This window comes from Jatropha curcas, unplaced genomic scaffold (assembly GCF_041381405.1).
Source record: "Jatropha curcas cultivar XTBG-Jc1 unplaced genomic scaffold, XTBG_Jcur_1.0 HiC_scaffold_244_pilon, whole genome shotgun sequence".
Lineage (NCBI taxonomy): Eukaryota > Viridiplantae > Streptophyta > Magnoliopsida > Malpighiales > Euphorbiaceae > Jatropha > Jatropha curcas.
The window spans coordinates 27637-40184 of record NW_028322429.1 but is presented as its reverse complement, the minus strand read 5'-3'; the positions used below and the strand labels follow the sequence as shown (position 1 = coordinate 40184).

At 34.4% G+C, this 12548-nt stretch overlaps 3 protein-coding genes and 1 pseudogene across 3 annotated transcripts; all 4 read right to left on the bottom strand.

Moving 5' to 3' along the window:
• Positions 1–1105: 1105 nt before the first annotated feature.
• On the bottom strand, positions 1106–2707 carry LOC149491915 (putative disease resistance protein At4g27220; annotated as a pseudogene).
• Positions 2708–3426: 719 nt separating this feature from the next.
• Positions 3427–4034, bottom strand: LOC149491914 (putative disease resistance protein At1g15890). The gene is made up of 2 exons (XM_089716971.1): positions 3923–4034; positions 3427–3806 (listed from the first exon to the last, which is right to left on the bottom strand). The coding sequence occupies exons 1-2, from the start codon at positions 4032–4034 to the stop codon at positions 3427–3429; spliced, it is 492 nt and encodes a 163-aa protein (XP_089573097.1).
• A 2420-nt stretch (positions 4035–6454) lies between these two features.
• LOC149491913 (uncharacterized) lies at positions 6455–7961 on the bottom strand. Its single transcript, XM_089716970.1, has one exon. It carries the CDS (start codon positions 7735–7737, stop codon positions 6511–6513), a length of 1227 nt encoding a protein of 408 aa, XP_089573096.1. The 5' UTR covers positions 7738–7961; the 3' UTR covers positions 6455–6510.
• A 1081-nt stretch (positions 7962–9042) lies between these two features.
• LOC149491912 (GDSL esterase/lipase At2g23540-like) lies at positions 9043–11399 on the bottom strand. Its single transcript, XM_089716973.1, has 4 exons — positions 11248–11399; positions 10377–10601; positions 9964–10222; positions 9043–9281 (listed from the first exon to the last, which is right to left on the bottom strand). The coding sequence occupies exons 1-4, from the start codon at positions 11395–11397 to the stop codon at positions 9043–9045; spliced, it is 873 nt and encodes a 290-aa protein (XP_089573099.1). The 5' UTR covers positions 11398–11399.
• Between the last annotated feature and the right edge of the window lie 1149 nt (positions 11400–12548).

Below are 12548 nucleotides of genomic sequence, written 5' to 3'. Positions count from 1 at the left end.
CCCGACAACGTCACGCATCGAGTTGTTAATACTAATTTGCATCCATTATCAGGTGTAGGCAGGAATTCCTACATCCTCAAGATTGAATGCTTCCCACATATCATCAAGGATTAACAACCAGTTTTTTCGCTTTTCCCAGCCTTTAAATAACTTGACAGCCATTTTTGTTTCATCCTTACATTGTGCAAAATCTCGATTCAATGCAGCTGCAATGTCTTTCTGTAAGTTCCCAAATTTTAGTGGTTGTGACACGTCCCATGTCAACCAATAGTACCATATCTGCAAATTCGTTCCCAATCTTATAAAAACTCGAAGAAATCACCACTTTCTTTATATTAATATGCTATTTTAAGTCTTGGATAACGCTTCCACCTTTGTCAGGAGCATCAATTAAATAAGCCTTGCCGATCTCAAAAACTTTATAATCCAACGAGTCAAGAACTCAGGAAACTCATCAAAAACTCCATCACCAAACGTAGAAACCCAACCAGGTTTTCTTAAATCGATCAAAAGGGAACCGGGAGAGTGGGTTTGTAATAATAACCTTGCCAGATTTGATTCTTTAGCTCTAACAATCCAACTCTTGGTACGGTTGGTGAGGGTTGGATAGAGTAAATTGTGTAGAGATATTTTAGGCTTGATTTTAGTAATCTTTGTGAAATAGTCAAGCATAATTAGTGTCCTTGATTATAGGGTCAATAGCTAATAATGAGCTTGTATCAATTCAAGCATAATTAGTGTCCTTGATTATATGGTCAATAGTTAAAATTAGCTTGTATCAATTCTCCTATATATATTCTTGTATATACCTTTAAAAAAAAAAAAATTAGAATACAATTTGATATTCTGCTTTTTCAAACTAATTGTGTATTCAGTGAGCACAAGATAGTCGTAGTTGAGATCATTGATTTCATAAGGTAACTCAATGAAATTCATTTGATTTTTGGATCAACCATAGAATTCAAACTATATAGCTTTACTAACTTGCACTTAAAATTTATTAAATTTACTAGCTTTTGTATTCCTTCAAGTTTAGAATTCATTTGCAAATTCTATCAATTTCGAATAATTTGGTCCAAGCACAACTATTCCATAGAATTAAACATATGGAACTTCAAATGAATTTTTATTTATACCAAACATGAAAAATGGGATTTATAAATGAATTCCATACAATTTTATGGAATTCATTTACCCCAAACAAGCTCCTGGTGAGCTTTGAGCCTTTTAAGGATAGATAATAGTAGCCTAGCTAGAAAATAATGCTTGCCTGAGCATTTACAGATCCTTGAACAGCTTATCCTTGTCAGATTGCATTAATTATATATAGAAACTTGCAGAAAGGTTGAAGGGCAATCTTAGAGCCAGGTTGATCCCATTCCAGTGATTCCCACCATTTTTCATCTTGAACATAGATCTGTTCGAGATTAGGTGGAGGAAATGCTACCATCAACAATCGGAAGCTCAAGCGGGAGCCTTCTTATATTTGGACATGCAGTAACTGTCATGTAAAGGAGAGAAGGACAAAGCACCAACCCCAGACAGATGCTTTTAATTCTGGTAGCCTACACAAAGAGAGACTCCTCAAGTTGGGGAGAACAAACCTCATGGCAATACCTTTATTTTCCATTGGTAAATGGTTGCTGCTGCTTGCTTCCTGCTCATCTGTTGTTGTAAAAACTGCTTCATTTGTGGGCAGTCATAAATAAGAACCTCTTCAAGGTTTTGAAGTAGTAGAAGCAACCCAGGTTTGAACAGACTCCTTATATTTGAACAACCTTGGATTTTGAGAACTGTGAGACTGGAAAAGGCACTAGGAAGAACTGATTGTGGTGTAGCATGCAAAGAAGTGATGTCATTGCCAGGCTTTCTTTTCCTGAATTAAAATGAATTTCATTCTTCTGTGTTGAAAAATAGCTCAAGGTTTTGAAATTGTGGCACCTCTCAATACTCAGGTACTCAACATCAATTGGGACCAAAAGTGAATCTTCTATGCCTTTTCACTGATGCCATAATCAATTATTCTTACAACTTTTTTGAAGTCTCAGCTGTATACAAGTCCTCCTCTCCCAGATTGTAGAAAGTACTTTCTCAGCACTCGGCCATGCAGAGACCCAACAAATATATTAAAACTAGATAAACTGTAATTGACATTCAATTTTTTCTATCATTTTCAAGCCTACCAATTCCTCACCTTTTACTTTCAAATTTTTTGATCTGCACCACAGTCGAAGTATTCAAGGCAAGAGAGCTTTAATATTCCGATTGGTAACTCTAGATCTCGCACATAGAGATTAAGATACCTGAGATTGATCAAACTTTCCATGCCTTCAGGTACATGTTGGATTCCAGTATATCTAGATCCAACTCCCTTAGTGCACCTAGCTTTGCTACAGAAGGCACGGACTGCAATCGTTTGCAATGCTTAAGATACAATGCAACAAGATTCTCCAATGTGAGATGGAGTTTGGTAAATTCTTAATTCCAGTATAAAGACAGATCCAGAAGCCTCAAAACATGCATGCATGAAAAGAAAGAATCTGGAATTCTAACCAGATCTTTATTCTGTGCCAGTAACATGGTTTGAAGTTTTGGACATTTTGGTGACAATCTAGAAGGAATTTCTGATATGTGATTGTCAATCAAGGATACGCTCTCAAGTTCCTCCATCCATCTGTTCTCATTTGGTAATTCTCTTAACCGAACTCCAGCTTCTACAAGGATTGACGATCCATGCTTTTCATCTGTATTACCATGTCCCTAATTAGGTCATGCATCTTCACATATTTCTTATCAAATGCTTTCCAAAAGACAAGCATTTTCAAGCTTGTTTAGCATAGTATCCCTTGTCAAACTCTGCTTGCTACTTTTCATTTTATCTACTATTCCTAAACCTCAAATGCCTTATCAGCTGTGTCCTTTTGATCAAAAAGTCCTCCGGGTATAATGCACAATATATGAGACACTGCCTGAACTTGTCATCTTTCAAACGCGCATAACTAAATTTTAGCTGCTCAAACACCTTACCCATGTCACTAAGCCCCTTTGTAGATTCCCTCAATCCTCTAGAGCATTTTCCATTCATATATGTCATCTACGCCCTTCATACTACCAGCTATAGTGATAATTGCAAGAGGCAAGCAGGCACATTCATCAGCAACTTGTTTTGCTGTTGCTTCTAATTCCGGGGTATTAAAAACTTGATTCCAACTTTTTCCACAAATAAGTTCCATGCCTCCTCTTCAGTAAGAAGCCCATTTTGATATCCTTGCAATCCATTCTCCGACAAACGTCAAGCAATCGAGTTGTTAATACTAATTTGCATCCATTATCAGGTGTAGGCTCAGGAATTCCTACATCCTCAAGATTGAATGCTTCCCACATATCATCAAGGATTAACAACCAGTTTTTCTCTTTCCCAGCCATTTAAATAACTTGACAGCCATTTTGTTTCATCCCATATTGTGCAAAATCTCGATTCAATGCAGCTGCAATGTCTTTCTGTAAGTTCCCAAATTTAGTGGTTGTGACACTGTCACCCAAATCACTTTCAAATTTGTCACGGCCTCTTTGGAGTCTGTTGTTGATATGCTTCATAATGGTTGTTTTTCCAACACCACCCATGCCATAAATTCCAACCTTTCTAACATCATTATCCATCAAGCAGTCCAAATTTCTTCCATCTTCTTTTGCTGTTTCACCTACTAATGTTGTTACAGGTAAGATCTCTCCAACATCTGCAGGTTCATCAATCATCAAACTGTCACCAAAATCACCCTTTTGACGAAGATCCTCCACTTCTTTATCTTCTTAAAAAGTTTTGCCAAGCGTGCACGTGAAAGATATTTCCGCTTCGCAACTTCTTGCTCAATTGCAAAAGTTTCACGTTGATAGTCTCTATATTTTGCAACCAAAGCTCAACCTCTTTTTAGTAATTTCCCTGGAATAAGCTCTGCACGTAATCTTGAATCTACATCTTCCTTCCGACTGTTTAGTTCATTCACTTCCTTCTCAAATCTCATATGTTGGTCCATGTGTCTATGATATTCCCAGCAGTTCCTACTGGAGTCCATAACTTGTTTACAAGTTCTATAACTGACCCAGCAAGCTCCATCTACAGATCGATGCATAAGAGACAATATTTACAAGTCGTTGATCAAAAATCAAACAAAAGAATTTAACCATAAAATTTGTTTATTTACTATTAGCAATCCATTAAGAATCCAAAATTTCATGAAGAAGGGTCAAAGGAATCATCTAGGGGGAAAAAGCTACTTTTACATTAAGACAAAGATTTCAAGAATCAAAGACACGACTTTCTTCTTCAACTACTTCTTCTAAGTTATATTTTGATGCATAAGGGCAAATATTTTGTAAGTCCTTGCTGAAAAATCAAACATAAGAATTTAATCATAAAATTTGTTTAGTTACTATTAGCAATCAATCAAGAATCAGAAGATTTCATGAAAGCAGTCAAAAGAACCTTTTTTGGGTGGAGAAAAAGCTACTTTTACATCATGAAACAAAGATTTCAAGAATCAAACACTCAACTCACTTCTTCAACTACTAGTTGTAAGTTAATAGCATTGCAATTAGCCATTTAAAATTCTTCAACTAGTAACCACAAGAATCAAAGCAAAATAATGACAGGTAGATCCAATCTGCAAGTTTTCAGAATAAATGTACCTGATTGATGGATCTTAACTTTGATTTATTTTAAGTACCACAAAACTCCCTTGCCAGTGTCTCCTCCCTTTTAAGAATTTGAGAATAGAAAATTGAATTTTCTTGTACGCGGAAAAAAAACGGTTCACTGAATCAGTAAGAGGAAGATCAGTAGCAAATTCCTTGTTGTGTAAAGGAAACAATATAATACAATATTCTGACTGAAAATAACCACCGACTATTTTAAGAGTAGAAATATTTGTCGTGAGGCCTTTGAAAAGTAAAGCTATAAAATTCGTCTTAGCACTTTGTAGTTGTACCCCTCCTCTGTTATGAAGCTTAGCAGGCGCGTGGGTTTGTAGACATTGAGTCAGTAGTAGCCGCCTTGTACCACATAAAAATCTTCTATAGATTGCATATCTAGCTGATATTTTACACCAGACACCATTTAAGCTGATATTGGGTCCACAAATTTCAGGCCAGCTGTAAGCCTTTGATTATTAAAAAAAAACAAAAAAAGAACTTGGCCACTAACTGTCTAACTCTATGGCATAGATTAAAAAAAGAACTAAAAAATTATAGGATTAATCACATTAATGGTGTTTGAACTTCTGCAATATTCTTGTCGGTGCAACAGTAACTTTTTAAGCAAATAAATATATACATATATCAAACCTGGAAAAAAAAACAAGCACTTGCTGTGGGATCCCTCTGACATATGGGACCCACTTAAGCTTGTAGAAAAAAACACAAAAAGGAAGAAATCCATGTTTTTTTAAAAAGTCAAATAAGGCTGCGAGAAAAAAAAAAAGGACAAGCACGTGCTTGTAGAAAAAAACACAAAAAGGAAGAAATCCATGTTTTTTTAAAAAGTCAAATAAGGCTGCGAGAAAAAAAAAAGGACAAGCACGTTCAGTCATAGACACGTAATTAATGTGTCTCTTTTCTTATAAATAGGAGAAGATTTTTCCTCGTCAATATACAACAGAAAGAAAAAAATGGAGAGAGAGAATTATCTAGTTTTAGGAAAGGTTTCCTAAAACTAGAGGAGAAAAAATAGTGATGAAATTATTATGGAGGGTTTTTTGGAAAACACTTGGAGTGCCACTATTTTTGTATTGCTCTCTTTGTATACCTACTATTTTTAATAGTGGAGGAATTATTTATTCGGAATTTATCTTGTGAACGTAGCTCTAAACAGTTAAAGGTAAACTACGTAAATTTCTGCGTGTCTCATTTCTATTTTTTCGCTTTTCTTTTAATTCTTTGTGTGAGCGCCCAACAAGCAGTATCACAAGAGGCCCAACGGCACTTACTAATTGATTTTCCTTCTCGTTCAGAAAACAGACTGACTTGCAAGAATCTTGCAGACCAAATTTGCATTTCATTGAATAATATGTTGTCTATAGAAAAGGTAAGGGATATAGAAGTCGAAATCTCTGCAGAAATTTATGTTGAATAAAAACGAAAAGGGATCAAATTTTACTGTTTGTACATTGATCAGTTCCGTATGAGTTGAGTAGCCATATGATCGTATATCATCAGAACTGCAAAGGCAGAACAGCAAACTGCCGTCCACTGATCACGTGCAACTCAGATAGTTCCTCGTTGAAGCACAAATGGATATCATCAGAACAAGCTCGATTTTTATATGGCCAAGCAAGTATCTGATGTTGGAAAGCATGACGGGGAAAATCTTCAGCTAGAATCAGATGATCACATCAAAGACTGCTCTAATCAGCCAATATATTGTTGTTGTTTCATTAGGTGATCCTTTCATATTCCGGCAAATAACAAACGTCAACTTCTGGTAAGCATAAATTCAACACAAAAGGTTCAGTGATGCTAGCCATTGACAATCTCACTAATACAGATATTAGAAGCAGCAGTCCTTGAAAATAAACTTCTTAGAATCTCTCTCCACATCCCCATTTTTGGAACAAAACCTTGTTTCACCATTTGCTTCAAAACCAACTCAACCTCCCTAATCAACTTGTCATTGCAAAGCCCATGAATCAACTTCTTGTAAGATGCAAAACTAGGACTATTAGCCTCACAAATCATCATAGCCATGAATTCTTTTGCCTCCAGAAACTTCCCGGCATCAAGCAAACCATATAGAACTTCTTGATAAGACCCTGCATTTGGTTCGCATCCCTTGAGCTTCATTTTCTGCAGCAGCTCCATCCCATCTTCAATCCTTCCTTGTTTCCTTAACCCTGAAATCAAAATATTGAAAGTGATTGTATCCGCCACAATACCCTCATTTTCCATTCTCTCAAGCAAACCAAATGCCTTATTCACCTCCCCTTTTGCACAGAAGTAGTGCATCAGCGTTGAGAAAGTTCTCACATTAGGCCTGCATCTTTGTTTGGGAAATTCGTCGAGCACATTGAATGCAAACTGTAAATCCCCATTTTCACATAACCCTTTAATGAGAATATTAAGACAACAAGCATCAATTTCTACACCCAACATGGGAGCTTTCACATATATCTCATGAACTACATAAAAAAGCTTTGCAGATACTAGCATATTCAACACAAGATTAAAAGTTTTCACATTTGGCCAACAATTATACCCTTTGGGCATATCTAGAAGGGTTTCTATTGATTTATTGATTCGACCAGCTAAATGGCCATAAATCTTGATTACATTGTAAAAGAAATCGTTTGACAAACGACATGACTTTTCAAATTTGATTCTTTCCATAATTTCTTCAATGGCATCAAAGTTTTTGGCACAGGCAAGCTGGTTTATAACAACAGTGAAAATAGCTTCATTGGGTTTATAGTCTTTTCTCTTTGAGTATTGATTCCAGATAGAGATAACTGAATCTGGGTCTTTAATGTCTTCGAAAATTTTTAAAACTTCATTTGGAGACAACCAGTCTTTATGGTTCAGTTTGTAATGAGTATGAGGCGGATGTTGGGTTGACTGTGAAGAAGATGGTAAAGTAGAGCAAGAGAAAAACGAAGGGAATATAGAAATTGGGTGATGGACAGTGCGTCTTGAATGAGCTTGAAGAGAGTGAAAGATTGATTTGTGAACTAGAAATGAACGGAAAAGCATTCTGTTCGTCTTCGATTTGCAGGCTGGTGGTTTCGTGCGAGAACTTATGAGTTAGGATTCCTACCTCGTGCAAACCGCAAAGCAAGCACCGAACGAATAACTATTTTTCTCTTAAGCAAATAATATTTTGTGCTAAGCAAGCAGCCGTCAAGGATATTGAGAATTAAGCCATTTTGACAACTTCCAACTGGAAATTAGTTGCCTTTTTCTTTTTTATTTGCGCTATCATCTGGATCAGATTATATATCGGGTCGAGCCGTAAATTGATATCAGATCAGCTTAGTTAGGTGGAATTTGCGGGTCTTCCTCAAGTCGGACTTTATCATATCGGGTTGTCATCCTATTACCTTCTTGTTGAATTTAAGGCAAAAATTAAAAAAATATTGAATCAGTTCAATTTTCAAAAATAAGTATAAAATTGAAATAAAGAATTAATGTTATCATGTACTTAACTTGTAAATTTCTGTAATTTGTGTACTTTCTATACCAACAATTTAAGTTTTTAAGATTTTTGATTTTGATATGCAAATAGCCGTTTGATATATAGCTGACATAATTTTTTGGACGATAACTTTATGTAACTAAGCTCCATCTGTTTCCAAAAAATAACTTACTGAAAAATATTTTCCAAATAACTGTTATTCGGTTACAATATTGAAAATTCATTAAAAATATTAAAAAATTTTAATTCATAATAATAATAATAATAAATTTCATATTTTAAAATTTTTATTGTTAAATATAATAATAGTGAAAAAAATGATAAATTATGAAAGCCACTGGTAACCGACGGTGGTAGCCAATGGTGGTGGCCGTAGTGGTGGCCGGTGAGTGGTAGTGGTAGCTATCGATTATTAGTAAATTAAAAAATTATAAAATTTAAAAGGTTATAATAAGTTTGTCAAAATCCGAAAATGTTTTACGCTCATGAAAATAGAAAGTCATTTTCCTTGAAAATGAATTAATTTTTTTTTGTTAGGAAAATATTTTCCATTGATTTATTTTCATAAACGCCTCTATACAACAGGAAATTGTGAAAAATATGTTCTAGCAATTTATTTTACGCAAATACACGGAGCCTAAAAAAAAATATTTTCATGATTGCAAGATAATCAAGCCAAATAAGAAAAAATATTTTTGTTAGATGAAATTGTAACTCACACAACCAATGGATGATTATGAGCAGGCCAAGAAGCAATTCCAACCAGCCTTCCTCTCAAAAGAGTGCTAGAGAGAGAGAGAGATAAACATTTTGTAATTTCTTGAAATTATTTAAATTTATTATCTTGCCATTACATAAATAACCTAGATGTGAACTTGAACATCAGCCAATTGACTAAAATTCATTGGTGTCATATACTTAGCATCTCCATTGTAGAGGCTGTAAGCTAACAATTGAGAAGCTGCTTGAGATGGATGATACAAATCCCAAAACAAATACTCACTTCTATTGCTACAAAGAATTGGATTTATAGGTTCATAACATCCTACTTCTCCACTGTAATTTCCCAATCCACAACAGGCTGTCTTGATGTTCTTGAACCCTAAAATTTATAAATGGAACTTTTTAACATATAAAAATTTCAAAAAACAGTGCATGAGGAAACTAATTAGGACTTGAAAATTTCATAATTTTAGCCAAATTAATGTTGAGTAGTACAGGTACCGACCCAGTTCGAAGAAGTAAGGGGTCAAACTATAATTTTGATTGATGAGGGGGCCAAATTTAAATATTTTTTCAATTTTTTTAACGAGAAAAATTGAAATTTTTTTATATTGGGGGCCAAGGCCCCTTTGGGCCCTATATATGTGGGTTCCTCCCTACAGTAGTTCTTTAAAGTCTAATGTTTATAGTGAGCATTCCGGCAACCGAGCCAAAATCGAATTAGCTCGATTTTGGTTTATGCAAAAATATTTTTGATGTATCAAATTTTAAACCAAATAGTATAATAAATGATAATTGGTTTGGTTCGGTTTGAATTTGATTACTCCAAATCTAATTAGTTATTTTGAACTTAAAATAAGGTTAGTTATATACAGTAACCAGATAAAAAATCGAAAACCAAATGGTTTTTACATACAAACCGATTGGTAATCAATTTTTAAAATAACTATCTGAATCTGACCAAAATAAATTGGCTCAGTTTCTCGGCTAGAAACCGAAAATTGCTCACCCTTACTAACGCGTGTGTGTGTATATATAATGGCAGGGATAAGCATAATTACCAAAAGAAGGATAGTTGTCAAACAAATCCATAGTCATAGCATAGGTATTTCCAAGAGAATACTTGAAGTTTGGCAATTCTGAAGTCATCCTTTGCAATAGAGTGAGAGTTGAGTTATAGAAAGCTTGAGCAAAGTCATTCAAAAGCTGCATACAACCTTCACCACCTTCTTTTTCATTAATGGCTCTTGCATATGGACAACAACCAATTGGTGGAACTCCTATTATACCAAATTTCCTTGCACCCATATTATACACATCCTGTCATAATACAAGCATGCAAAAGAAAAAAAAAAAAAAGGAAAAAAGAAGATAAAACCCATAAGTTGGTGAACAAAACCATTAGAAAGGTGAATGTTATTTGTCCTAAACAAAGTTCCCAGTACTATAAAAGGGAAAAAGATCAGGATAGAACCTTCAAATGAACATGGTATGCAGATTGGACACCAGCCACGAACTCTTCTTTGGGTGTATTGTTTTTTGCCCGCATGTAATCAAAGAATTCGTTAGCTCCAAAGCAGAAAATGTATAAAGCTTTGGAAAGAATCTTAGCTGTTGCCTTTGGACCTCTAACTTGTGTGATATTTCCTATGACTGTATTAAATTGTTGAATTTGCAGCGATAGAGGCACAACTGCATTCTGCAGGTTTCCACCAAATCAAGAATCTATTGTTAGGTTTATCATCACTAAGTAAAGTTGATTCAAATTAACGAGTTTATATAAATAAACTAAAATGCCTTGTTTTTGGCTTCTTAGAAATTTCTTGCGGGTCTAGGATGGTTCCATGCATGAAGCTAATCAAACAAAAGTTTTTTTAAAAAATATTACCGTTTTGTGAAATATTTTCATTTGAATTAAAACATTATTTATAATTGGTTTAGTGTATAAATGGATACATACACCGGGTGTAGATAAGTGTTTGTGTTTCCCTATTTACTTATAGAAGCATGTAAAAAAATTAGTTTAACAACCTCTAAGACAATTGAAATTGTTCAGTATTTCTTTTCTAGTATCCAAGGAGATAAAATATTTCAAATACATTATTTGTTATATATTACATCAAGGGCTCATTAGGTTTAACTTGGAGATCGAACTTGGGATAATTAAGTCCTAAGATAAAAGTTTGTACTGTTAAGCCAAACATCATTTGCTAACGATTCAGTATTTAGATTTAACATTAAATTGATGTTTTAATGATTTTTTTTTTGAAACATAAATTTAAATATACGTATCAATTTCAAGTGTATAAAATATATCTAAAACAAAATCTTAAGAACAGACTCACCCATGCTTTGGATCCAGTATCATCGAAAATGCCAGACCCAGCAGAAGCAAAGTTCACACCTCGTTGAATCTTCTTTTGAAAATGAATGGGGGTTGTCCGATTCATAATGTCAAGAAAAGCTGCTGGACTCTTCTTAAACCCAAACTTCATTGCTAATAAATAATAATAAACCACACAAAATAACGCAGTAAGTATATATAAAGAGAGATAGCCATCAAACTGAAAAAAAGAGATAGTACTACTGTTGAAACTGTACCTAATTGGTCACCAATATATAGCCATTGCTGAACCTTCCTGTTGGTCTTGATTGAGGAAAATCAATCCCATTGTAACGGAAATTAGCCCTTGCATAGGAATTTAAGTAACTGTTAGTTCCAATATCAATGGCAGAGTCTCCAAAAATGAAAATAGCAGGCAAGGTCCTCTCATATGCATATGTAGGGTTAATAGCAACAACACATAGAGCTAAAAGGAGAAAGTAAGAAGAAAAGTTTGACATTTTTGCCATGAGAAAGGAAATCAGTAATGGGTTTTTGTCTGATTTTCTTGCCTTTCTTAATTCTGAGAATCTATCTTATATATATATCAGCAGGATGAACACCATTCTTTTGTTTTATTACACCAAGAAATTAACATCATCAACTAGGGTGAATTAATTAAACATTTTTTGGAGGCATTTTTCTTGTTTTTTACATTAATTTATGTTATAAAAATGAATATTAATTATTGTTAATCATAATACAAACAACTTTAGTGGTAGAACGGATTGCCCTAAAACCAAAATTCATCCTTATTCATTAGCATTTGTCAAGAAATATAAAACCGTTTTCATAAAAATTATAAGATAAATGGTAAAAAACGTGAAAAAAGATAAATTTATTAGTCTTTCGTCTTTCTACATTTTCCTTTTGGAAGATTTCATCCGCAGGAGACGATCTTATTCTTGCAATTGTATGTACGCTTAATTTTCTTTTTCGTTGTTAGTTGTAATAGCGGTTGTGAACCCCCTCCCCAAATATCAATGCATACAAATGTATGTGACTAAGGAAGAAATGCACGTGAATGCGTGTGAGTCGCCACCTTGTTTAATTGTTTTAGGGTAAACTAGGAAAAACCCTAAGTGACTCTAATTTTAATTAATCTAGTTACTAGATTAATTATTCCAATGTCTAAGGCATGGTGTGCAAACCCGAGATGGATCCTGAGTCTATGTCATGCTGATAAACTAACCATGAAATGAATGCTTTGCAAGGTGATTAATGCGATATGGACCAATTTTAAGTGATTGCGACTTGCCACTC